Source organism: Leucopleurus acutus (genome assembly GCF_964270905.1).
Source record: "Leucopleurus acutus genome assembly, chromosome: 7".
In the NCBI taxonomy this organism is placed as follows: Eukaryota; Metazoa; Chordata; class Mammalia; order Artiodactyla; family Delphinidae; genus Leucopleurus; species Leucopleurus acutus.
In genome coordinates, this window is record NC_139150.1 from 69,514,179 (window position 1) to 69,537,415 (window position 23,237).

The 23,237-nt window shown below is 37.7% G+C and overlaps 1 protein-coding gene across 4 annotated transcripts in view; it reads left to right on the forward strand.

The window, feature by feature from the left end:
* The window catches only part of FOCAD (focadhesin), a 310,232-nt gene that overhangs the window by 42,486 nt on the left and 244,509 nt on the right, over positions 1–23,237 (forward strand). For all 4 annotated transcript variants that reach the window (XM_082843135.1, XM_082843136.1, XM_082843137.1 and 1 more), the window contains one exon: positions 15,258–15,362. In XM_082843135.1, coding sequence (XP_082699261.1) covers positions 15,258–15,362 — 105 coding nt within the window. The remainder of the gene's footprint in view (positions 1–15,257; positions 15,363–23,237) is intronic.

Consider the following 23,237-nt stretch of genomic DNA (forward strand, 5'->3'; position numbering starts at 1 on the left):
AAAAATAGCCAAGAAAATTTTGGAAAAAAATAGGTGTTACAAAGAGGACTCTTTGATTTTTAAAAATTTAAAAGAAAATTTCAGAAGTAAGTAGAATAGTGTTATGAACCCTCATGTTCCTATCACTCAGCCTAACAACCTTTAGCTCATGGCCAGTCCTGTTCATCCATAATCTCATCCGCTTCCATTCTACCATATTCTTTTGGAGCAAATCCCGGACATTGTATAATTTCTTCTGTAGATATTAAGTATATATCTCTTTTTAAAAAACATAACAGTAATGTGATTATTACACCTGGATATATGTGTGTGCGTTTTGTGTGTGTGTGTAGTTTTTAAATGTCCAGTCAGTATTTAGATTTCTAATTGCTAATAATATATTTTTGTTTCTTTGCGGTACGCGGGCCTCTCACTGTTGTGGCCTCTCCCGTTGCGGAGCACAGGCTCCGGACGCGCAGGCTCAGCGGCCATGGCTCACGGGCCCAGCCGCTCCGCGGCACGTGGGATCTTCCCGGACCGGGGCACGAACCCGTGTCCCCTGCATCGGCAGGCGGACTCTCAACCACTGCGCCACCAGGGAAGCCCGCTAATAATATTCTTTAAACAATTTGTTTGAATAACCATCCAAATAAGAATTAGTTGTTAATTCTTTAACATCTCTTTTAACCTATAGGATCTCCCCTTCACATATATCCATATTTCTCTGGCTGCCTCTCTCTTTCTTACAATTTATTGAAGAAACTTGGTTGTTTGCAGTGATTCCCACAGTATGGATTTTGCTGGCTGCTTCTCCATGGTGTGCTTTAACTTATTTCTCTGCATTTCCTGTAAATTTTGCTCTAGAAATCTGGTGAGATTTAAGTTCAGTTTTTGTCGTTCTTGCAGGGGCGTGTCATGGAGGGAAGACTTCTTCATAGGGAGCAATGTGTTCTTCCATGGGGAGGGACATAATGGTGTTAGCAGTTGATGCTTAATGGCTAGATCCATTAATTCATTAGGAGATTCAAAATAGTGACATTTTAATTCTACAATTTTTTTTCTTCACTTATTACTTGAAATATTGCTATAAAGAGAACCATCCCCATATCTACTGTTTGGTTATCCAGTAGTACAGTTTGTATAGGAAGGGCAGGATATATATTTGATTTTTTTCTTTATTTACTAAACTTCAAAACAATCAGTTTTTTTTTTTACGCCTTCTTCAGTATTGAACAATTAGATTTTATTTTATAAAGAATTATAATGAGCTCATGGATTTAAACATAATTGATGTATTTCTATCTTCTTCCTTCTTTTTAAAAAATCATATTTTGAGACTTTATTATCTTTTCACTATTTTGAGTTTATTTTAGACCCACTCTTTTAGAAGCAGCTTGAGAGAGAGAGAGAGAGAGAGAGAGAGAGAGAGAGAGAGCGAGGGGAAGAAATTTTAGTAGCTTCAAAAGTCCTATTGTTATTTAATGATGTTCATATATAACAAATGAATTAAGAGGGAAGGGAGTGAAAAAAAATAGCATCTTCCAAAGGGGTCTTCTTGCAGCTGCTCTGATCTTAAGTCACAGGAACCATCTAATATTCATAAGATTCTCTTAGGTGTTAATTGGTAGTGTGGTGAACTTAGCTGCATGGTGGGCAATATTCAACATAGTAGTTAAATCTCTTTTTACCATACTGAATATTTCTTTTATTTTACTTATTCTGTAAGGAGTCTTAAGTTGGTTTTAATGTTGTTTCTACGTGGCTTAAGATGTATTTAAAAAAAACAACACCACCCAACAGAAAACACTTGCCTCCCTTCCCCCAACAGGATTATTTCATTGCTTGATAATGTAAAGGGTATTATGTTAACTTTATCTTCCCAGTCTTTACAATTCCCTCATTTGCTAAATGTACAATCTCAGAGAGGACTATGAGCACAACTAGTAATATCATTCATATTAGCTTATTTAGTAATAAACTAAATAACAAACTTTATAATAATAAATATATGATACTGTAATTTCAGTGTGCATATGTAAAATCACATAATTATAGAACTAGAAATTACCTTCAAAGGTCACCTCTGTATCTAAGCAAGACAATACCTTAGCTGTCTTCCATCCATCCATCTATCCATCTACTAATTAAACACTTATTGAATATCTCCTGTATACCTCTACTAGGTGCTGTGAGATCATGGAGAGGAAAGCAGACATAGTCATTGCACTCATGATGCTTTTCACTTAAAGAGAGAGATTGCCATAATCACATAGTCACACAATTATATATTAAACTACATTCAAACAAGAACACTGTGCTGAGAGTGTCTTTAATGTGGGAGTTTGACCTTGTCATGGAGGACAGGGAAGGCTTCGCTGATGAAGTGACACTTGACATTAGACTGAGGAATGAATAAAAGTTTTATAGGCAAATAGGAGAGGGTAGAATTTTCCAGTTACAGGAAGTAGCATGTGCCAGGTCCCTGTGGTGGGAGGGAAGATGATTAGTTAGGAAGGCCTGAAAAATTTCAAGAGCAAGAGGAGGGTGGTTTGAGATGAAGCTGGGAAGAGAAGTAGGGCTCAGACAGTTCAGCCATCAGACATTCATGATGGCTGATCTGCAGGATTTGGGTCTTTATCCTGAGTGCAGAGGAAATCTACTGAAGTGTTTTTATATGGTGAGTATCAGTGGTTTCAAAAAGACCACTCTGGCTTCAGTGTGCGCATAACATTAAAAGTGCTGGGTTTGGGATAGGCAAATAGTGTGGTACAGGGAGATGATTTTAGGTGGCTGTTACTGTAGTTCAGGTGAGGGATGATAGTTGCTTCCTAGAGATGAAGGGAAATAGATGGATTTGTGAGATATTTAGGGAGTGAAGCATTTGAGGTGGATTGAATATGAGGATCACTGAAAGGGATATATCAAAGGTGACTCCTTGATTTCTGGCTTCTCTACCAGGTAGATAGGAAACATTAGAAGACCAGGTATGTGGGAAGAACATGAGTTTGGTTTTGGACATGTTGAATTTGAGGCACAATTGAGATACTGAAAAGGGACTATCCAGTAAACAGTTGGATATGCCTTTTTTTGGTAATGACATCTCTCGAACGTATTACACTATGAACAAGTTAGTCATAATATCTAATCAGATCTCCTCCGCCTTGGTTAAAAGTCTTCACTTTGATTTGTTAAATAACTTTCTGGGTACCTGTGTACCTCAAACACAACCAGCCTGCTTGTCTAAGGGCTAATTCCAGATCCTGAAAATGTTCTCAGAAGTCTACTTCCTCGAGTTAACATGTTTTTGTGTCTGTGCTAAACTGTGACTGAAGGCAGGTTCTAAATAAAAGACACGGTGGTTATTTCATTATTTACTTAAATTTCTGCTCATACTGTATATCTAGGAGATCAGGTTTAATCTTCTTTTTGTGTTCAGTGGTCCTTCCTCACCTTGAGATTATAAATCTTTTTTCCTCCTTTTTTTCACTAATAAAAAAATAAAAGTAGTGCATACATTTTTGAAAACTCGAACAATGGCACTTGTGAAAGTAGTAAGTGGTAAACTTTCTCCTTTTTACCATTTTCTCTTTCTTTTCTTCTTTTTAAAAAATTCACTTTCCTGTTGGGCCCTGGTGGAAACTAGGAAGTGACAGTCTGGAAAGGCTCAGGGAGAGTAGAGTGGCTCAGAGATTTCTCCAAATATTGGCCTTGGTTTCCTCTGGAGTATAGGCAAAGCTAGGGTGATCTGAAATCAGATCCAGGCACGTGGAATCAGGGACCAGCTAATTCCAGTGAAATTGGAGCCCCATATCTAGATGTATAAAAAGGTATTTATAAGCCTATACATTCCATGTGTTTTAAAATTGGATATCTTATTCATATGTATATTGTTCTAAAACTTGCTTTTTTTCCACTTAATATGTGTTGGACCTCTTTTCATAGATCTGTTTGCATCTTTATTAATAGCTGCAGACTATTCTATAATATGATTGTGTCATATTTTAAATATTTCTCTATTGGCAAACGTAGTTTTCTTCTTCCATTTCTTTAAGATAACAAATGCCTTGTAAGATCTTCTTTTGGGCATATGTAAGGGTATTTCTATTTGATAGGTTCTTACAAATGCAATTTATGGGAAAAAGACTGTTCATTTAAAATTTTTATGGACACTGCTAAATTGCCCTCCATAAAGTCTGAATGAATGTATGCTCAACCTGAAAATGCTTATTCCCCATTCACTCATTAACACTGGATATTATGAATCATCCTCTTCTGTGATCTGCATATCTATATTCTCTGCTCATTTTCCTATCATATGATCTGCCTTATTTTGTTGCTGTTTTTTGTTTTATATATATTAACCCTTTGTCATATGTGTTATAAATATTTCATCTCAGGTTATCTCTTATCTTAATTTTATGTTTGCTTTCCCCTGAAAACCCTCCCCACTAAATTTGCTAAAGTGATCTGGAATTTTTATGACAGATTGTCTTTTTTTTCTCTCTTTTTTGTACTTTTCCCCTCCAAAACCTCTCTTAACAATTGCTTTAAACTTTATAGCGACATTTGAAAAATGTTAAAGACTTGATTGTAAATTCTTCTGGTATTCATTCTGAACAAGTTCTTTGTAGGCTATACCTTTCTACCACTTCATTTCTTTCTTATGCTTTATCTTAAAAAAATAATAACTTTATTGAGATATAATTCACATATTTAAACTATTCTTTTAAAGTGTGCAATTCAGTGGTTGTTGGTATATTTACCAAGTTGTGCAATCATCCCGCATTATCTTTTAACTGGAGAACCTCTTGAAGAAAATTTTTCAGAATACTGTGTCTGAAAAATATTTCTTTTGTCTTCTTACATTATTCTTAGTCTTTTTGGGGAGGGGGGTTAGATTTATTAAGTTATATAAACCTTTCTCTCATAATTCCATATACATTGCTTCATTTAGTGTTGCAGATGAGAATTCTGATGCCAAATTAGAAATGATGTCAGTCTAATATTCTTTATTTTATAGATTTTATTTTATAACTTAAAGTTCATAGGATTTTCTCTTTACCTATGGATTTGGGAAATGTCAGAAATTTTTTCAGTCATCTTGCCTAGCACTTGGTAGCCCTTTCAGTTTGAAGACTTAGATCTAGTGAATTTTTCTTCTATCCTTTCTTTGGTTTTTGCTTCTCTAAAGGTTATGTTTTCTTCTATTTTATTATTTTGATTTTTAGCACTATTCAAACTCTTGTAACCTCTTTCTGCAATTATACAGATTTCATATAAAAATTTTTAATTTTGTAAGGGCAGATCTCAGATTCAGAGTAACAATGGCTTGAAAACAATAAATAGAGGGTTTGTGAAGAAAGATGGAAAATACTAGGATTTAGGCATTTAGGACTTAACTGTAGTTAGTTTTAGGAACATTCTAGGTTTTAGCATTCATGAACTCTGAAACTTCTGTTTGCATAACCTTACAAAGGGAAAAGCATCATAATCTTTATGGTACAGTTACCATATTAGATTATCACAATATATTGAAAAAATAACCAGGTACTTTACTGACATAGTATTATTTATTCTTTAAAACAACACAGAGGTGGGTTTATTATTATGATTCTCTTGTACAGGTGAGGATGTTGAGGCTTCTGGACATTAAGTGGCTTGCCCAACATTCCCTAGCTAATTAGAATTAAAGCAGGGATTTAAATACAAATCTGAAACCATCCCTCTCAGCCCACTTGAAATATTTAAATAATTTAAGAAATTATTCTAAAATAATTGAATTTAGGCAATGTGTTACTATTTGAATGGATCTACACGTGATTTGATTAACGCCATCATCTTTCAAAAATTATAATCTATTCATGTTACACTCTTGCTTAAAATATAGTATGGACTCAATTATCCACACAGTAAGGTCTGGATCCACCAATAAAACAAGATGTAACTTAAAGGTTAAAAAACTGGAGTTAATTTACCAGCCTCAGTGGTTCTGGGAACTCCCTGGAATTAAATGCACATAGGATGTATGTGCTTTTCTCTGGGGTTCTAGTGCTTTCATAAAGGGGTAGGTGACCCAAATTGGTTAAAAGTCATAAGTCTGTTATCTGTCTTCTGTAAAACTCTAGTCATATGACAAATAAATCATTAGATAAGGAAAACCAATATAGTTTTACATGCAAAAAGGGATTATTTAATGAAATCATATTTCTTGGAAGAAATTCAGTCAGAAATTCCGTCAAAATTGATCATCTAAAATGAGTACTCTTTAAACTAATCATTAGGTCCAGAGAGTGGCCTTATGAGGTTACTAGGTGAGGCTTGGACTTTTTCCATTTCAACCATACATAAATGGAGTCATTTTAGCTTAAATCAGACTTTAAAGCTGATTACCAGTTGTGTAAACATTGCAGACAAGAAGACAAGGAGACTTCTGAACACGTAGTGACCCTCTCACCAAGGTAAACCAGGGCAGACTCCTCTGATAGGTCTCAGTCGGATACTGGAATATGGAACTGCTCACTGATTCAGTGATGATTAGAATTTATCTACTAAATATAGCTACAGACCTCAGATTTCATGGTCTTGTATAAAAATCTAGGCACAGACCTGGGTCAGAGCCATAGGGTTTTGTGTCATCCTGAAGACTAACTTTCAAAAAGCAAGACAGCAGCACTGAGGCCTGTGACTGAGCTCGGACATTCACACCCAGGAATAGGTTCTTGATAAACTGGTGATAGAGCAGTTACAGTTTCCATGCTGAAGGCTCTCCAGATCTCTGTAAAGGAAAGTGTACAGGGTTGTGAAGAGCTGGGGCATATACTGGAAGGTAGCATTCCTTAAAGTCTGGGATCATTAGCTACAGAAAGGTTCTCATTCTGTAAAAGTGAATGGTGTGAAGAATTGCAATGAAGGAATTTATTCTAAAAGATTGGATGCTGAGGTATCTTCTTCCTAAGCTTTAGAGGAGGAGGATTCTAGAAGCTCAGGGTGTCAACAGAGAAGGTTCTCAGAAGAATCTGAGCAGTCTCGAAGGAAGAAAATAAGACAGTACCTTGGTTCCCAAGGAGATATCATGCCATCAGACATTCCTAAGACAACAGCACGTCACCCCAATTTTTTAAAAAATTTACTTTTTAATTTCTATTGAGTCACAGTGGAATTAACTAGCCATATATATATATATATATATATATTTTTTTTTTTTTTTTTTTTTTTTTTTTTGCGGTACACGGGCGTCTCACTGTTGTGGCCTCTCCTGTTGCGGAGCACAGGCTCTGGACGCGCAGGCTCAGCGGCCATGGCTCACGGGCCTAGCTGCTCCGCGGCCTGTGGGATCTTCCCGGACCGGGGCACGAACCCGTGTCCCCTGCGTCGGCAGGCGGACTGTCAACCACTGCGCCACCAGGGAGGCCCAACTAGCCATATTTTTGATGAAGGCAAAGTAGAATTGACACAATACCAATGTAGAGTATGTGAGAAAAGCTGAACCTCAGTTTGATGTCCAGCAGAGAACACACACAGGAAAGAGAATCTTAGGGAACAGGCTTCATGCAGTGTTGAGGCCTCTGTCTTCACCAGAGGATCCATACAGGAGAGAAACCATACACATGTGATATCCGTCACAAAACACTCATTCATTAATCTGCACTGCATGGTCATAAGAGGATCCATGTGAAAAAGAAAACATACTGTTATATAGATTGTGGGAAATGCTTCAACTGCAAGAGAAACCTCACTGCTCACCAAAGAATCCACTTAGGAAAAAAACCATGTGAGTGTCTCCAGCAGTGCTGTGAAATAGAAATATATTGTACTATGAGCCACAACTGTGAGCCACATTTATAATTCAAAATTTTCTAGTAGCTGTATTAAAAAGTAAAAAGAAATGGTTGATATTAACTTTAATAATATATTTTATGTAACCCCACATTTCAAATATATTATTTCAATATATAATCAGTATAAAAAATTACACGATATTTTACAGTCTTTTTTGTCTTCTAAGTCTTTTAAATTCAGCCTGTATTTTACACAACAGCACATCCCAATGTGGATTAGCCACGTTACAAGTGCTCAGTAGCCACATGTGGCCATTGGCTACTGTATGGGACAGTGCGACCAAACCTTTTATAAGTTGTAAAATTTTAAATGCCATAAAAGAGTACACTAAATAACATCTTAGGTAATTGCCCCAAAAGATACCAATTAATTAAGTCCAAGTCTTGTCTTGGCTGGAGATAAAGTTAAAAGTGATTTCTGTTTGTTTTTTTTTTGCATTTTATTTTATTTATTTTTTTAAACAGCAGGTTCTTATTAGTTATCCATTTTATACATATCAGTGTATACATGTCAATCCCAATCTCCCAATTCATCACCACCACCACCACCCTGCCACTTTACCCCCTTGGTGTCCATATGTTTGTTCTCTGCATCTGTGTCTCAATTTCTGCCCTACAAACCAGTTCATCTGTACCATTTTTCTAGGTTCCACATATATGCGTTAATATACGATATTCGTTTTTCTCTTTCTGACTTACTTCACTCCGTATGACAGTCTCTAGATCCATCCATGTCTCTACAAATGACTCAATTTCATTCCTTTTTATGGCTGAGTAATATTCCATTTTATATATATGTACCACATCTTCTTTATCCATTCGTCTGTCGATGGGCATTTAGGTTGCTTCCATGAGCTGGCTATTGTAAATAGAGCTGCAATGAACATGGTGGTACATGACTCTTTTTGAATTATGGTTTTCTCAGGGTATATGCCCAGTAGTGGAATTGCTGGGTCATATGGTAATTCTGTTTTTAGTTTTTTAAGGAACCTTCATATTGTTCTCCATAGTGGCTGTATCAATTTACATTCCCACCAACAGTGCAAGAGGGTTCCCTTTTCTCCACACCCTCTCCAGCATTTGTTGTATGTAGATTTTCCAATGATGCCCATTCTAACTGGTGTTAGGTGATACCTCATTGTAGTTTTGATTTGCATTTCTCTGATAATTAGTGGTGTTGAAGAGCTTTTCATGTGCTTCTTGGCCATCTGTATGTCTTCTTTGGAGAAATGTCTATTTAGGTCTTCTGCCCATTTTTGGATTGGGTTGTTTGTTTTTTTAATATTGAGCTGCATGAGCTGTTTTTGGAGATTAATCCCTTGTCTGTTGATTCGTTTGCAAATATTTTCTTCCATTTTGAGCGTTGTCATTTCGTCTTGATTGTAGTTTCCTTTGCTTTGCAAAAGCTTTTAAATTTCATTAGGTTCCATTTGTTTATTTTTGTTTTTATTTCCATTGTTCTAGGAGGTGGATAAAAAAAGATCTTGCTGTGATTTATGTTAAGGAGTTTTCTTCCTATGTTTTCCTCTAAGAGGTTTATAGTGTCCGGTCTTACATTTAGGTCTCTAATCCATTTTGAGTTTATTTTTGTGTATGGTGTTAGGGAGTGTTCTAATTTCATTCTTTTACATGTAGCTGTCCAGTTTTCCCAGCACCACTTATTGAAGAGACTGTCTTTCCTCCATTGTATATCCTCGCCTCCTTTGTCATAGATTAGCTGATCATAGGTGTGTGGGTTTATCTCTGGGCTTTTTGTGCCAGTACCACATTGTCTTGATGACTGTAGCTTTGTAGGATAGTCTGAAGTCAGGGAGTCTGATTCCTCCAGCTCCATTTTTTTCCCTCAAGACTGCTTTGGCTATTCGGGGTCTTTTGTGTCTCCATACAAATTTTAAGATTTTTTTGTTCTAGTTCCGTAAAAAATGCCATTGGTAATTTGATAGGGATTGCATTGAATCTGTAGATTGCTTTGGGTAGTATAGTCATTTTCACAATATTAATTCTTCCAATCCAAGAACATGGTATATCTCTCCATCTGTTTGTATCATATTTAATTTCTTTCAGCCGTGTCTTATAGTTTTCTGCATACAGGTCTTTTGTCTCCCTAGGTAGGTTTATTCCTAGGTATTTTATTCTTTGTGTTGCAAGGGTAAATGGGAGTGTTTCTTTAATTTCTCTTTCATATTTTTCATCATCAGTGATAGGAATGCCAGAGATTTCTATGCATTAATTTTGTATCCTGCAACTTACCAAATTCATTGATTAGCTCTAGTAGTTTTCTGGTGGCATCTTTAAAATTCTCTATGTATAGTATCATGTCATCTGCAAACAGTGACAGTTTTACTTCTTCTTTTCCATTTTTGGATTCCTTTTATTTCTTTTTCTTCTCTGATTGCCATGGCCAGGACTTCCAAAACAATGTTGAATAATAGTGGTGAGAGTGGACATCCTTGTCTTGTTCCTGATCTTGTGGACATGCTTTCAGTTTTTCACCATTGAGAATGATGTTTGCTGTGGGTTTGTCATATATGGCCTTTATTATGTTGAGGTGGGTTCCCTCTATGCCCACTTTCTGGAGAGTTTTTATCATAATTCGGTGTTGAATTTTGTCAAAAGCTTTTTCTGCATCTATTGAGATGGTCATATGGTTTTTATTCTTCAGTTTGTTAATATAGTGTATCACATTGATTGATTTACTTATATTGAAGAATCCTTGCATCCCTGGGATAAATCCCACTTGATCATGGTGTATGATCCTTTTAATGTGTTGTTGGATTCTGTTTGCTAGTATTTTGTTGAGGATTTTTGCATCTATATTCATCAGTGTTATTGGTCTGTAATTTTCTTTTTTTGTAGTATCTTTGTCTGGTTTTGGTATCAGGGTGATGGTGGCCTCATAGAATGAGTTTGGGAGTGTTCCTTCCTCTGCAATTTTTCAGAAGAGTTTGCGAAGGATGGGTGTTAGCTCTTCTCTAAATGTTTGATAGATTTAGCCTGTGAAGCCATCTGATCCTGGACTTTTGTTCGTTGGAAGAGTTTTAATAGTAGTTTCAATTTCATTCCTTGTGAGTGGTCTGTTCATATTTTCTATTTCTTCCTGGTTCAGTCTTGGAAGGTTATACCTTTCTAAGAGTTTGTCCATTTCTTCAGATTGTCCATTTTATTGGCATAGAGTTGCTTGTAGTAGTCTCTTAGGATGCTTTGTATTTCTGCGGTGTCTGTTGTAACTTCTTCTTTTTCATTTGTAATTTTATTGATTTGAGTCCTCATCCTCTTTTTCTTGATGAGTCTGGCTAATGGTTTATCAATTTTGTTTATCTTCTCAAAGAACCAGCTTTTAGTTTTAGTGATTTTTGCTATTGTCTTCTTTGTTTCTACTTCATTTATTTCCACTCAGTTCTTTATGATTTCTTTCTTTCTACTAACTTTGGGTTTTGTTTGTTCTTCTTTCTCTAGTTCCTTTAGGTGTAAGGTAGGTTGTTTATTTGAGATGTTTTTTGTTTCTTGAGGTAGGATTGTATTGCTATAAACTTCCTTCTCAAAACTGCTTTTGCTGCATCCCATAGGTTTTGGATTGTCGTGTTATCATTGTCATCTGTCTCTAGGTATTTTTTGATTTCCTCTTTGATTTCTTCAATGATCCCTTGGTTGTTTAGTAATGTATTGTTTAGCCTCCATGTGTTTGTGTTTTTTTACGTTTTTTTCCCTGTAATTGATTTCTAATCTCATAGCGTTGTGGTCAGAAAAGATGCTTGATATGATTTCAATTTTCTTAAATGTACTGAGGCTTGATTTGTGACCCAAGATGTGATCTATCTTGGAGAATATTCCGTGTGCACTTGAGAAGAAAGTGTAATCTGCTGTTTTGGATGGAATGTCCTGTAAATATCAGTTAAATCCATCTGGTCTTTTGTGTCATTTAAAGCTTGTGTTTCCTTGTTAATTTTCTGTGTGGATGATCTGTCCATTGGTGTAAGTGAGGTATTAAAATCCCCCACTATTATTGTGTTACTGTTGATTTCCTCTTTTATAGCTGTTAGTAGTTGCCTTATGTATTGAGGTGCTCCTATGTTGGGTGCATATATATTTATAATTATTATATCTTCTTCTTGGATTGATCCCTGATCATTATGTAGTGTCCTTCCTTGTCTCTTGTAACATTCTTTATTTTAAAGTCTATTTTATCTGATATGAGTATTGCTACTTCAGCTTTCTTTTGATTTCCATTTACATGGAATATCTTTGTCCATCCCCTCACTTTCAGTCTGCATGTGTCCCTAGGTCTGAAGTGGGTCTGTTGTAGACAGCATATATATGGGTCTGTTTTTTGTATCTGTTCAACGAGCCTGTGTCTTTTGGTTGGAGCATTTAATCCATTCACGTTTAAGGTAATTATCAATACGTATGTTCCTATTACCATTTTCTTAATTGTTTTGGGTTTGTTTTTGTAGGTCCTTTTCTTGTCTTGTGTTTCCCACTTAGAGAAGTTCCTTTAGCATTTGTTGTAGAGCTGGTTTGGTAGTGCTGAATTCTCTTAGCTTTTGCTTGTCTGTAAAGCTTTTGATTTCTCAGTAGAAACTGAATGAGATCCTTGCTGGGTAGAGTAATCTTGGTTGTAGGTTCTTCACTTTCATCACTTTAAATATGTCATGCCACTCCCTTCTGGCCTGTAGATTTTCTGCTGAGAAATCAGCTGTTAACCTTACGGGAGTTCCCTTGTATGTTATTTGTCATTTTTCCCTTTCTGCTTTCAATAATTTTTTTTTGTCTTTAATTTTTGCCAGTTTGATTACTGTGTGTCTCTTCATGTTTCTCCTTGGGTTTATCCTGTATGGGACTCTCTGCACTTCCTGCACTTGGGTGGCTATTTCCTTTCCCATGTTAGGGGAGTTTTTGACTATAATCTCTTCAGATATTTTCTCTGGTCCTTTCTCTCTCTCTTCTCCTTCTGGGACCCCTATAATGCAAATGTTGTTGCATTTAATGTTGTCCCAGAGGTCTCTTAGACTTTCTTCATTTCTTTTCATTCTTTTTTCTTTATTCTGTTCCACAGCAGTGAATTCCACCATTCTGTCTTCCGGGTCCCTTATCTGTTCTTCTGCCTCAGTTATTCTGCTACTGATTCCTTCTAGTGTATTTTTCATTTCAGTTATTGTACTGTTCATCTCTGTTTGTTTGTTGTTTAATTCTTCTAGGTCTTCGTTAAACATTTCTTGCATCTTCTCGACCTTTGCCTCCATTCTTTTTCTGAGGTCCAGGATCATCTTTACTATCATTATTCTGAATTCTTCTTCTGGAAGATTGCCTATATCCAGTTCATTTAGTTGTTTTTCTGGGGTTTTATCTTGTTCCTTCTTCTGGTACATAGCCCTCTGCCTTTTCATCTTGTCTGTCTTTCTGTGAATGTGGTTTTTGTTCCACAGGCTGCAGGGTTGTAATTCTTCTTGCTTTTGCTGTCTGCCCTCTGGTGGATGAGGCTATGTAAGAGGCTTGTGCAAGTTTCCTAGTTGGAGGAACTGGTAGTGGGTAGAGCTGGCTGTTGCTCTGGTGGGCAGAGCTCAGTGAAACTTTAATCTCCTTGTCTGCTGATGGGTGGGACTGGGTTCCCTCCCTATTGATTGTTTGACCTGAGGCGACCCAACACTGGAGCCTACCTGGGCTCTTTGGTGGGTTTAATGGCAGACTCTGGGAGGGCTTAAGCCAAGGAGTACTTCCCAGAACTTCTGCTGCCAGTGTCCTTGTCCTCATGGTGACACAGAGCCAACCCCTGCCTCTGCAGAAGGCCCCTGCCTCCAACACTAGCAGGTAGGTCTGGTTCAGTCTCCCCTGGGGTCACTGCTCCTTCCCCTGGGTCCCGATGCACACACTAATTTGTGTGTGCCCTCCAAGAGTGTAGTCTCTGTTTCCCCCAGTCCTGTTGAAGTCCTGCAATCAAGTCCCGCTAGGCTTCAAAGTCTGATTCTCTAGGAATTCCTTCTCCCGTTGCCAGACCCTCAGGTTGGGAAGCCTGACGTTGGGCTCAGAACGTTCACTCCAGTGGGTGGACTTCTGTGGTATTAGTGTTGTCAGGTTTGTGAGTCACCCACTCAGCAGTTATGGGATTCGATTTTATTGTGATTGCACCCCTCCTACCGTCTCATTTTGTCCTGTCCTTTGTCTTTGGATGTGGGGTATCTTTTTTGGTGAGTTCCAGTGCCTTCCTGTCGATGATTGTTGAAAGTGATTTCTAGATAGCAATGACACAATACACGTTAAGCTCTTAGGAGAGTACTTAGCTTACAATAGATGATCTGTAAATATGAACAACCATGATTTTAAAAATATTACCTTTTAAAAATTTAACAGGTAATCTTTATTTCTAAGATTTCTTTTTTGTTCCCAAGGAGCATCTTATTTAAAAAGGGCAGGGTAATTTGTGACAACGTGGATGAACCTGAAGGGTATCGTGCTAAGTGAAATAACCCAGACAGAGAAAGATAAATACTGGATGGTACCACTTATATGTGGAACCTAAAAAAAGAAGTTGAACAGATATTGTTGCCGGGGGCTGGGTGGGAGAAATGGGGAGAGGTTGGTCAAAAGATACAAACGTCCAGTTATAAGATGAATAAGTTCTGAGGATCTAATGTACAACGTGGTAACTGTAGTCAACAATACTGTATTGTGTACTTGAAATTTGCTAAGAGAGTATTTAGTGTTTTTACCAAAAAAAAAAAAAAGTAACTATGTGAAGTGATGTGTGAATTCACTTGATTATGGCAGCCATTTTACAATGTACATGTAAACCATGTTGTACACATTATACTACAATTGTATCTGTCAGTTTTACCTCAGTAATGCTGGAGTAAAATCCTGTTTCACAATTTAAAATAATTAATAACAGGCAAAAAAATAAAAAAGGGCAGGCCTTCTTTTTGATTTATTATCCTGCTGCCTGTTACAGAGGATGAGAAAACTTAAATTTCTGTTCCCCACTTGCATTAACTTTGTTTTAATGGGGGTTATTTTCTCTGATTGGTCCCCTGGCCCACTTTTTTGAGTGGCTGTTCCATTTCATATGTCTGGTTATTATTCATGGTCTGCTAATATTTATAAATGAAGGACTTGATTACTCAGTGCGGGTAACTGATGTGGTCACTGCCTGCAGTTATGTGGGTTAGTGTTTCCTTTTTCCTGATTGATTTTCCCCCAAGTGCATGTATGGAGGTGATTGATAGGTTAGTGGTTTGATTCTTTGGCTCCACTGCTCCTCCTTTCAATGTGTTGAATGGGAGCTTGTAGGCCTATTCTTGGCTGTGCTATGCAGTAAGCTGGGTGCGTGTGGATGGCTTCTGTTCAGTGTGGGTGGCAAGTGTTCAACTATTTAAAAGTGGTAGGATTACGTACCTGATTGGAATATTCACTTTATAACATTTGACATGTTGTTGTATTTCTTTACAGGGATACACATGGCTTGATAAAAGCCATTATGAAATTATTACAAATGCAAGCTGTTAAAGAAGGACATGGAGGAGAGAAGAATATTCAGGATATATATAATATTAGGTATGCCTTTTCTCCTTTCTTTTGAAACTTTTTTTTTTGGTGAATTGTTAAATAAGTTATAAATTGAGACATGCTAATCCATTAAGAATTAGTATGTTTAACTCAGCAAGGACTATGAGTCTTGCCCTCTCGGAAGTTAGTATTTCAAAGAGACAGGATTGAGATAGAGTTGACTACTATATGCTGAGTATCACCAACGTGGCTTTCAGGGTTGTTTCCTTGAAATTGGAATCTTTTATCCAAAATTCAGGTCATTTGTTTTGCTCTGGGTTATAGAACCATCTTCCCAATACTATGAAAACTGAAGAGTTCATTGGACAGATGTACTAAGAGCAGGAGGGACTTAGTTTAGGCAGGAGGGTAAACTTCCTCACTATAAAAAGTAATAGGAGGACTATTCAAGGGTTATTACCCAGGGCAAGGTCAGTACTTAGGAGCATTGATTTGCCTTTTTTTTTTGGTCATCTACAGAATGTAACATGGTAGAATTATTTTAAAAGAAACTATACACAGCAACAGTTATGTTGAAATATATTGGATTTTATGGCAGAGTTTGGATAAGGGAAGGCGTCATGCTTACTTTTGAAGGTGACCTTAACCATTGCCTTGAAGGTCCTAGAAAGTCATTTTTTAAGAGAGGGGCTCCTTAGTGAGCAGGGGATCCCAGAAGGTGCCATGTAACCAGTGTATGTTGTCCTGAAAACTCTGTTCAGTGATGCATCTAGAATATGCGTTTCAAAAGAATGAGACCATGAGACCAGAAACAAGGGCACTGGTTCTGGGGGAAAATGACCTACATAGGCTATGACGATCCAACAGGGAAAGTAAATCATACCTGTGAACTGTCATTGGCTTGAGCATACAAGACGTGCAGTTTTGAGCATTTGACACCACAGCTATCAGAAGCTGTGCGTGCCTCTCCAAAGTATAATAATACGTGGTACCTGTTACTTACGTATATTTATAGTACTTTCCTTTTGATAATAAGTAAACAGTGTCTCATATATTACAGTGCTCTTTCCTGATTTTTTTTTAATGTCTTTATTGGAGTATAATTTTCCTGATATTTTAATGCTATTTATCATCTTTATTTTTATGAGCACATTATCGAGAGTTTCTTAAGTCACTTTTTAAAAACAAGGTCAGATTTGCATTTTATATATTTTTTCTTAATTAAAAAATTATTTATTTATTTATTTGGCTGTGCCGGGTCTTAGTTGTGGCACACGGGATCTAGTTCCCTGAATAGGATCGAACCCAGGCCCCCTGCATTGGGAGCATGGAGTCTTAACCACTGGATCACCAGGGAAGTCCCTGTTAACATGTTTTTTGAATGTTTTCAAAAACACAGAAAAGATGGAAGAATGTAGTACAATGGATTCGTTAATTCATTGTTAACTTATTAGTTAACTTGGTTTATTTTAAATTGGGGAAGCAAAAGGAAAATTATTTATTTGAAAATACTATGGAAACTTTGGGTGTGCAGGAGAAAGTTTTCAAAATTGATAAATTTGCTTTTCTTTTTAAAATATGCATTACCTGAACCAGAAATGAACCTAAGGAGTAGATGAGCAGAACTTAATGTTTCTAGATGAGTCGTATAAGCACGTGTGTTCTCTTTTTTTGAAAGAAGTTCAACCTCTTGGGCCAGAGTTCCAGAATGGAAAATAATTCCACTTCATTGTTGTTCAGTTGGAGTTATTTACCTATTTTAAAATAGGAAAGCTATTGAACTTTTACATTTTTATATAACAGTTTTATTGAGAATAATTCATATACCATACAATTGACTCATTTAAGGTACAATTCAATGATTTTTAGTATATTCACAGAGTCATGTAACCATTGCAATAACCAATTTTAGGACATTTTCATCATTCCCTCAAATTCCTCACCGATTAGCAGTAGCTCTATTTTTTCCTCCACCCAGTTGGGTGTTTTTAATTCAATGGTTCTCAACACTGGCTGCTCAGAACCACCTGGGTATGCCTAAAAACAAACAAAAATAGGAACAATGAAATACCCTAGACCAACTGAATTAGATTCTCTGCCATGAGGCCTAAGCTTTTGTAGTTTCAAAAAGGTCCCAGGCAATTCTGATTGACAGTGAGTATAAGATGGTGTGTTAGCGGCTGTCTACTATGCATTCTGATCACCTGAGACCTTGTTGAATGGCAGATTCTCTTTCCTTAGGTCTAAGGTGGACTCAGGATTCTTGTCTAACAAGCTCCCAGGTGATGCTGATGCTGACACTGACACTGACGCTGATGCTGCTGTTTCCCCACCTGCTATAAGTAGCAGAGCTATGAGCAGCATTAGCAGTTCCTGGGAGCTTGTTAGGAATGCAGAATCTCGGACTCCATCTCAGATTATCTGAATTAGAGTCCACATTTTAGTAAGATTTTCCAGGTAGTTCACAGGCACCTTTAAGTTTAAGAAGCACTAGTTTTGATGATGATAGAAGGAAATTTTCCATCACACAGAAGAATCGGAGTTAGTGTCATTTTCATACTGATTGTCCTCACTGTGTGCAAGTGCTAAACTTTCAGTTACCTATAATGTTTCACCTGTTTTCCTATTTAGAATTAGTTTTCTCCAGTAGTTGGTTCTTTTAACTGCAGTCTTGTTTTCAGAAGACAATAGATGCAAGGTGTGGATAGGGAGCCTAGTTTGAGGAGCTGAAATCATACTGGATATATAAGGTTTGTCTGCAGAGTGGTGGCACATTAAGAGGACCAGAATCAATCACCTGAGTTGGCATAATCCAGTAATGTTTATGGAGGGCCCTTATGTGGATGGCTGTTTGGCACTATAAATCAGTAGAGTGTAATCAAGTGTATAAGAGTCTTAAGTTCCTCCAGGGGGGATTGTGGGCAGAAACACAGGAGAGGTGAGCCTGGAGAGCAGATTTCCCTCAAGAGAGCTATGATTGCCTGAGTCAAGCATAAAATTGTCATGCTGTTTTAGAATCTTCTTTGCCACATGTTGGTTAGCAATATCATCCAGCCTTGGAGAGGAAGGCTGATGAGCTCTGTATGAAAGCATAAAAAGGATATGAGAAGCTTAGAACTCCGCTGAAAGGTGTTCCCTGGTTATGCCGTAGGATTGATTTAAAATGGAAGTAGTATGACAAATAATTATAAGCTTTCTGGGCATGAAACTCATCTGTGTTTTTATGGTATTAAGGACTCTGCTACTATACAGTTGGATTTTAAGTGTTTCTCACTTCTTTTTGTCCTAATAGCTGATTAATTTGAATTATAGTAAAACAGAATATGTGGTCATCTTATTTTTTATTAGAATTTTTTTAAAAATTGAGGTAACAGCGGTTTATATTACTGTTTCATGTGTACAACATTATATTTTGACCTATATACACTACAGTATGCTCACCACGAAAAGTTTAGTTTCCATCTGTCACCGTATAGTTGATCCCATTTATCTGTTTCTCCCTCCTCCTACTTCCTTTCCTCTCTGGTAATCACTAATCTGTTCTCGGTATCTATTTGTTTGCTTTTGTGTGGTTTATTTTGTTTGTTTATTTATTTTTAATATTCCACATGTGAGTGAAATCATACGGTATTCGTCTTTCTCCGTTGGACTCATTTCACTTAGCATACTACCCTCAATGTCCATCCAGGGGTTGCAAATGGCAAGATTTCATCTTTTTTTATGGCTGAGTAGTATTTAATTGTACATATGTACCACATCTTCTTTATCCATACATCCATCAATGGGTAACTTAGGTTGTTTCCATATCTTGGCTGTTGTAAATAATGCTGTGATGAACATTGGGGTGCATATATCTTTTTGAATTAGTGTTTTCATATTCTTCTGATAAATACCCAGAAGAAGACATTTGCAAATCATATATCCAATAAGGGGTTAATATCTAAAATATGTAAAGAACTTGTACAACTCAACAGCAAAAAACGAAATAACCTGATTAAAAAATGGGCAGAGGATCTGGGTAGACATTTTTCCAGAGGAGACCTACAGATGGCCAATAGGCACAGGAAATGATGTTCAACATCACTGTATTTATTAGGGAAATGCAAATCAAAACCACAGTGAGATATCACATCATGCCCGTTTGAATGGCTATTATCAAAAAGGCAAGAAATAAGTGTTGGAGAGGATATGGAGAAAAGGGAACCTTTATATATTGTTGGTGGGAAGGTAAATTGGTGCAGCCACTATGGAAAACAGTTTGGAGATTCCTCAAAAAATTAAGAATAGAACTGCCACATGATCCAGCTGTTTCTTTTCTGGGTATTTATGTTGTCATTTTAAATGGGTCTGCCCTGAATTGCTTAAGTCGTTCCAGTTAGGGAGCGAAGAGAGAGGGAGATGTGAGGACCCAGAATGTTAGCCAGGGGCTTCCCTTGGTTCCTGTGACTTTCCTGAAGGAGCTTTAGAGTGGGTCTTCTCTTTGTTGAACCCAGAGCTCAGTGGCTCTCAAACTTCCTGTGCCTAAGAACCGCCTGGGGAGCTTGTTATGAGTACAGCTTCTCAAGCCCACTTGCCAGAGATTCTCATTCATTCAGTAGGTTTTGCAATGAGACTCAGGAATACAGCGGCTGGGTGATGGATATAGGTCATTTGTGGATCATGCTTGAGCAATATTGCTTGAGCCCCTGGGAACTTCGTGGTACCATATATGAACTTAGTAGTACTTAGCTGCAGGGAGCCCCTTGGGGTAGACTGGGAGGGGTCTTGGGTGGTTAATCATGTCTCCTGGCCTCTGTTCCGTATTAGGAAGGCAAAAGGTTTGTTTGCTCCTAACTTAGGCACTGAGGCACCAAGTTCATCTTACTGCGTCTACCATGGACATTAGAGAGTCCAAGAGCAGAACAAAACAGCAATTCTAATGGAAAAGCAATCCAATGAGAGCAAGCCAAGTGTGGATGCAAGTGAGATTTAAACCTCACTGCTCTCTGTTCAATGAGTAATTCCATGACCCCAACAAGTTAGTGTTCTGTATGGTCAGACAGTAGACGCTGGTAGGAACAGGAGGGGAAGAGAGCCCTCAGCACCTTTCTACAAACCAAGGATGGTATTTAGTGTTTACAGTGCATAAGGAGCTCTTGCTCAGAGTTTTTCATATATGTGTCTGGAACATGCACTTTAACAAGAGATTTGGATACAGAAGTGATCTACCCATCGTGCTTTGAGATACATCAGATTAGAGTGTGTGTAGCCAATAAAGTTCATTTTGTGTCACTGGACTCTTCTATAGTTCAGTGGCTTAAACAAGATTAAATGGGGTTATTTAAATGGAGTTTCAATTCCCAGTGCCTTTTAGGATGGGGGTAAACTGGAAGAACAGTGAAGCACATTTGACTGCTGTGATTAAATGAAGAGCGTATGTCAAGTGTAAAACTCTAGGCCCAGGAGTCTCAATTCTGGTTGCACCATTAGAGCCCACTGAGGAACTTTTAAATGTATTAGTTCCCTGGGCTCTCCCTAGAATGAGTAGGGGTCAGCCTCAAGCATTGGTAATTTTTCAAAGCTTCCTAGATGGTTTCCAGTGTGCTGGTTCAACTGAGAACCACTGGCCAATTGTTGCAGTGAGGCAGTGGGGCTTCATTGTTGCCAGACCTCCAGATCTTTCAATATTAATAACATTTTATATGAAATATCCTCACTAATAAATGTTGGAAAGCAATTCCAAGTTTTGAAAATACAGGGTAGGCAGACCAAACACGTTTGCTCACAGGATGCAATCCAAGGGCAACAGTTTGTGACCTCTGGTTTAGGCATTTAACTGTTTTCAAAAACTTTAAAAGCCCCTTTTTACCTGTGAACAATTTTTTTTAACATTTTTATTGGAGTATAATTGCTTTACAATGGTGTGTTAGTTTCTGCTTTATAACAAAGTGAATCAGTTATACATATACATGTGTCCCCATATCTCTCCCTCTTGCATCTCCCTCCCTCCCACCCTCCCTATCCCACCCCTCTAGGTGGTCACAAAGCACGGAGCTGATCTCCCTGTGCTATGAGACTGCTTCGCACTAGCTATTTATTTTACATTTGGTAGTGTATATAAGTCCATGCCAGTCTCTCACTTCGTCCCAGCTTACCCTTTCCCCTACCCATGTCCTCAAGTCCATTCTCTATGTCTGCGTCTTTATTCCTGTCCTGCCCCTAGGTTCCTCAGAACGTTTTTTTTTAGATTCCATATATATGTGTTAGCATACGGTATTTGTTTTTCTTTCTGACTTCACTCTGTATGACAGTCTCTAGGTCCATTCACCTCACTACAAATAACTCAATTTTGTTTCTTTTTATGGCTGAGTAATATTCCATTGTATATACGTGCCACATCTTTATCCATTCATCTGTCAATGGACACTTAGGTTGCTTCCATGTCCTGGCTATTGTAGATAGAGCTGCAATGAACACTGTGGTACATGACTCTTTGAATTATGGTTTTCTCAGGGTATATGTCCAGTAGTGGGATTGCTGGGTCGTATGGTAGTTCTAGTTTTCATTTTTTAAGGAACCTCCATACTGCTCCATAGTGGCTGTATCAATTTACATTCCCACCCTGTGAACAATTTTTATACTAATCAGTTAAAAAAAAAAAAAGCGACTAGTAAGATATCCTTTACTTCAGGCTTATTTTTCCCCTGCCCTTTTTGTTTGGTCTGAATTTTCTTTTGGTTAGTTTGAAGGGGAGCTCCTTGTTCATGAACCTCTTTTTTTTTTTTTTTTTTTTTTTTTGTGGTATGCGGGCTTCTCACTGTTGTGGCCTCTCCAGTTGCGGAGCACAGGCTCTGGACGCACAGGCTCCGGACGCACAGGCTCAGCGGCCACGGCTCACGGGCCCAGCCGCTCTGCGGCATGTGGGATCCTCCCGGATCGGGGCACGAACCCGTGTCCCCTGCATCAGCAGGCGGACTGTCAACCACTGCACCACCAGGGAAGCCCCTGAACTCCACTTTTTAATAACACACTATGTTTTAAGTTATTTCAACATTCTCTAACATTGACCATATAGGAAGTGCAGCAGAGAACCAACATTTGCCTGGTATTTTGGTTGCAAGCAAGAATGACGAAACTAAATTTTTATGATTCATAAATTATTAGAGGCTCATTTTCTCTGTAATACGCCATTTTTTCCCTTAAAATTTTATCATGTACTTTTGCTTTTAATTTTTCCTGTGCGTATTCATATAATGGCAATCTTTTTAAGATCTCTCTTGCCTCAGCTGAAGTGAGGAAATAGCTGTGAATTCATGAGCAGTAACTGCTTGTTCCAGAATTTGTGCATCATTCTGATGTGCCAGACAGTGGCTGACATGTACAAATATCAAATGTTGAGAATCTTATTTGTGGAAAGGGTTGGTCTGATCAACATCAAGCTGTACTTTCTGAAATAAGGGAATATTAAATGTTTTTGGCAGATGGTGTGCTCTGAAATGGGTGATAAGGCCAATAGTGATGGATGGTGATACCCTGAGTAGATGAAAGTTATGTACTCTATGTGTATTTGTGCATCTCTTTGTGCAGTGTTATGAGTTTATTTAGATGGAGAGTTAGTTTTAAGAACTTAAAGATGTGTGTCCAAAAGACTGAGGTACTTTGTGATTCATACCTTTTTTGTTTTGTTTTTTTCACTTATCTCTTAAGGCAAATACATTCATTCCTTAGGGCCATCAAACAGAAACAAGAGAAAGTCCCAAGGTAAATACTGACACAAAGTGCACTAAGACCAGTTTGTAGTTGTGGATGTCAAAATGTAGCTCCAGTTTTAATTTTGATAGCTAGCTTCTTCTCAGCATTAAGCCCTTTTTGCATTTTCTCTTATACCCATTTTGGTGTGTGAGATGGAGTCAACCATGCGAAGAGTGCAGGAAGAACATTTCT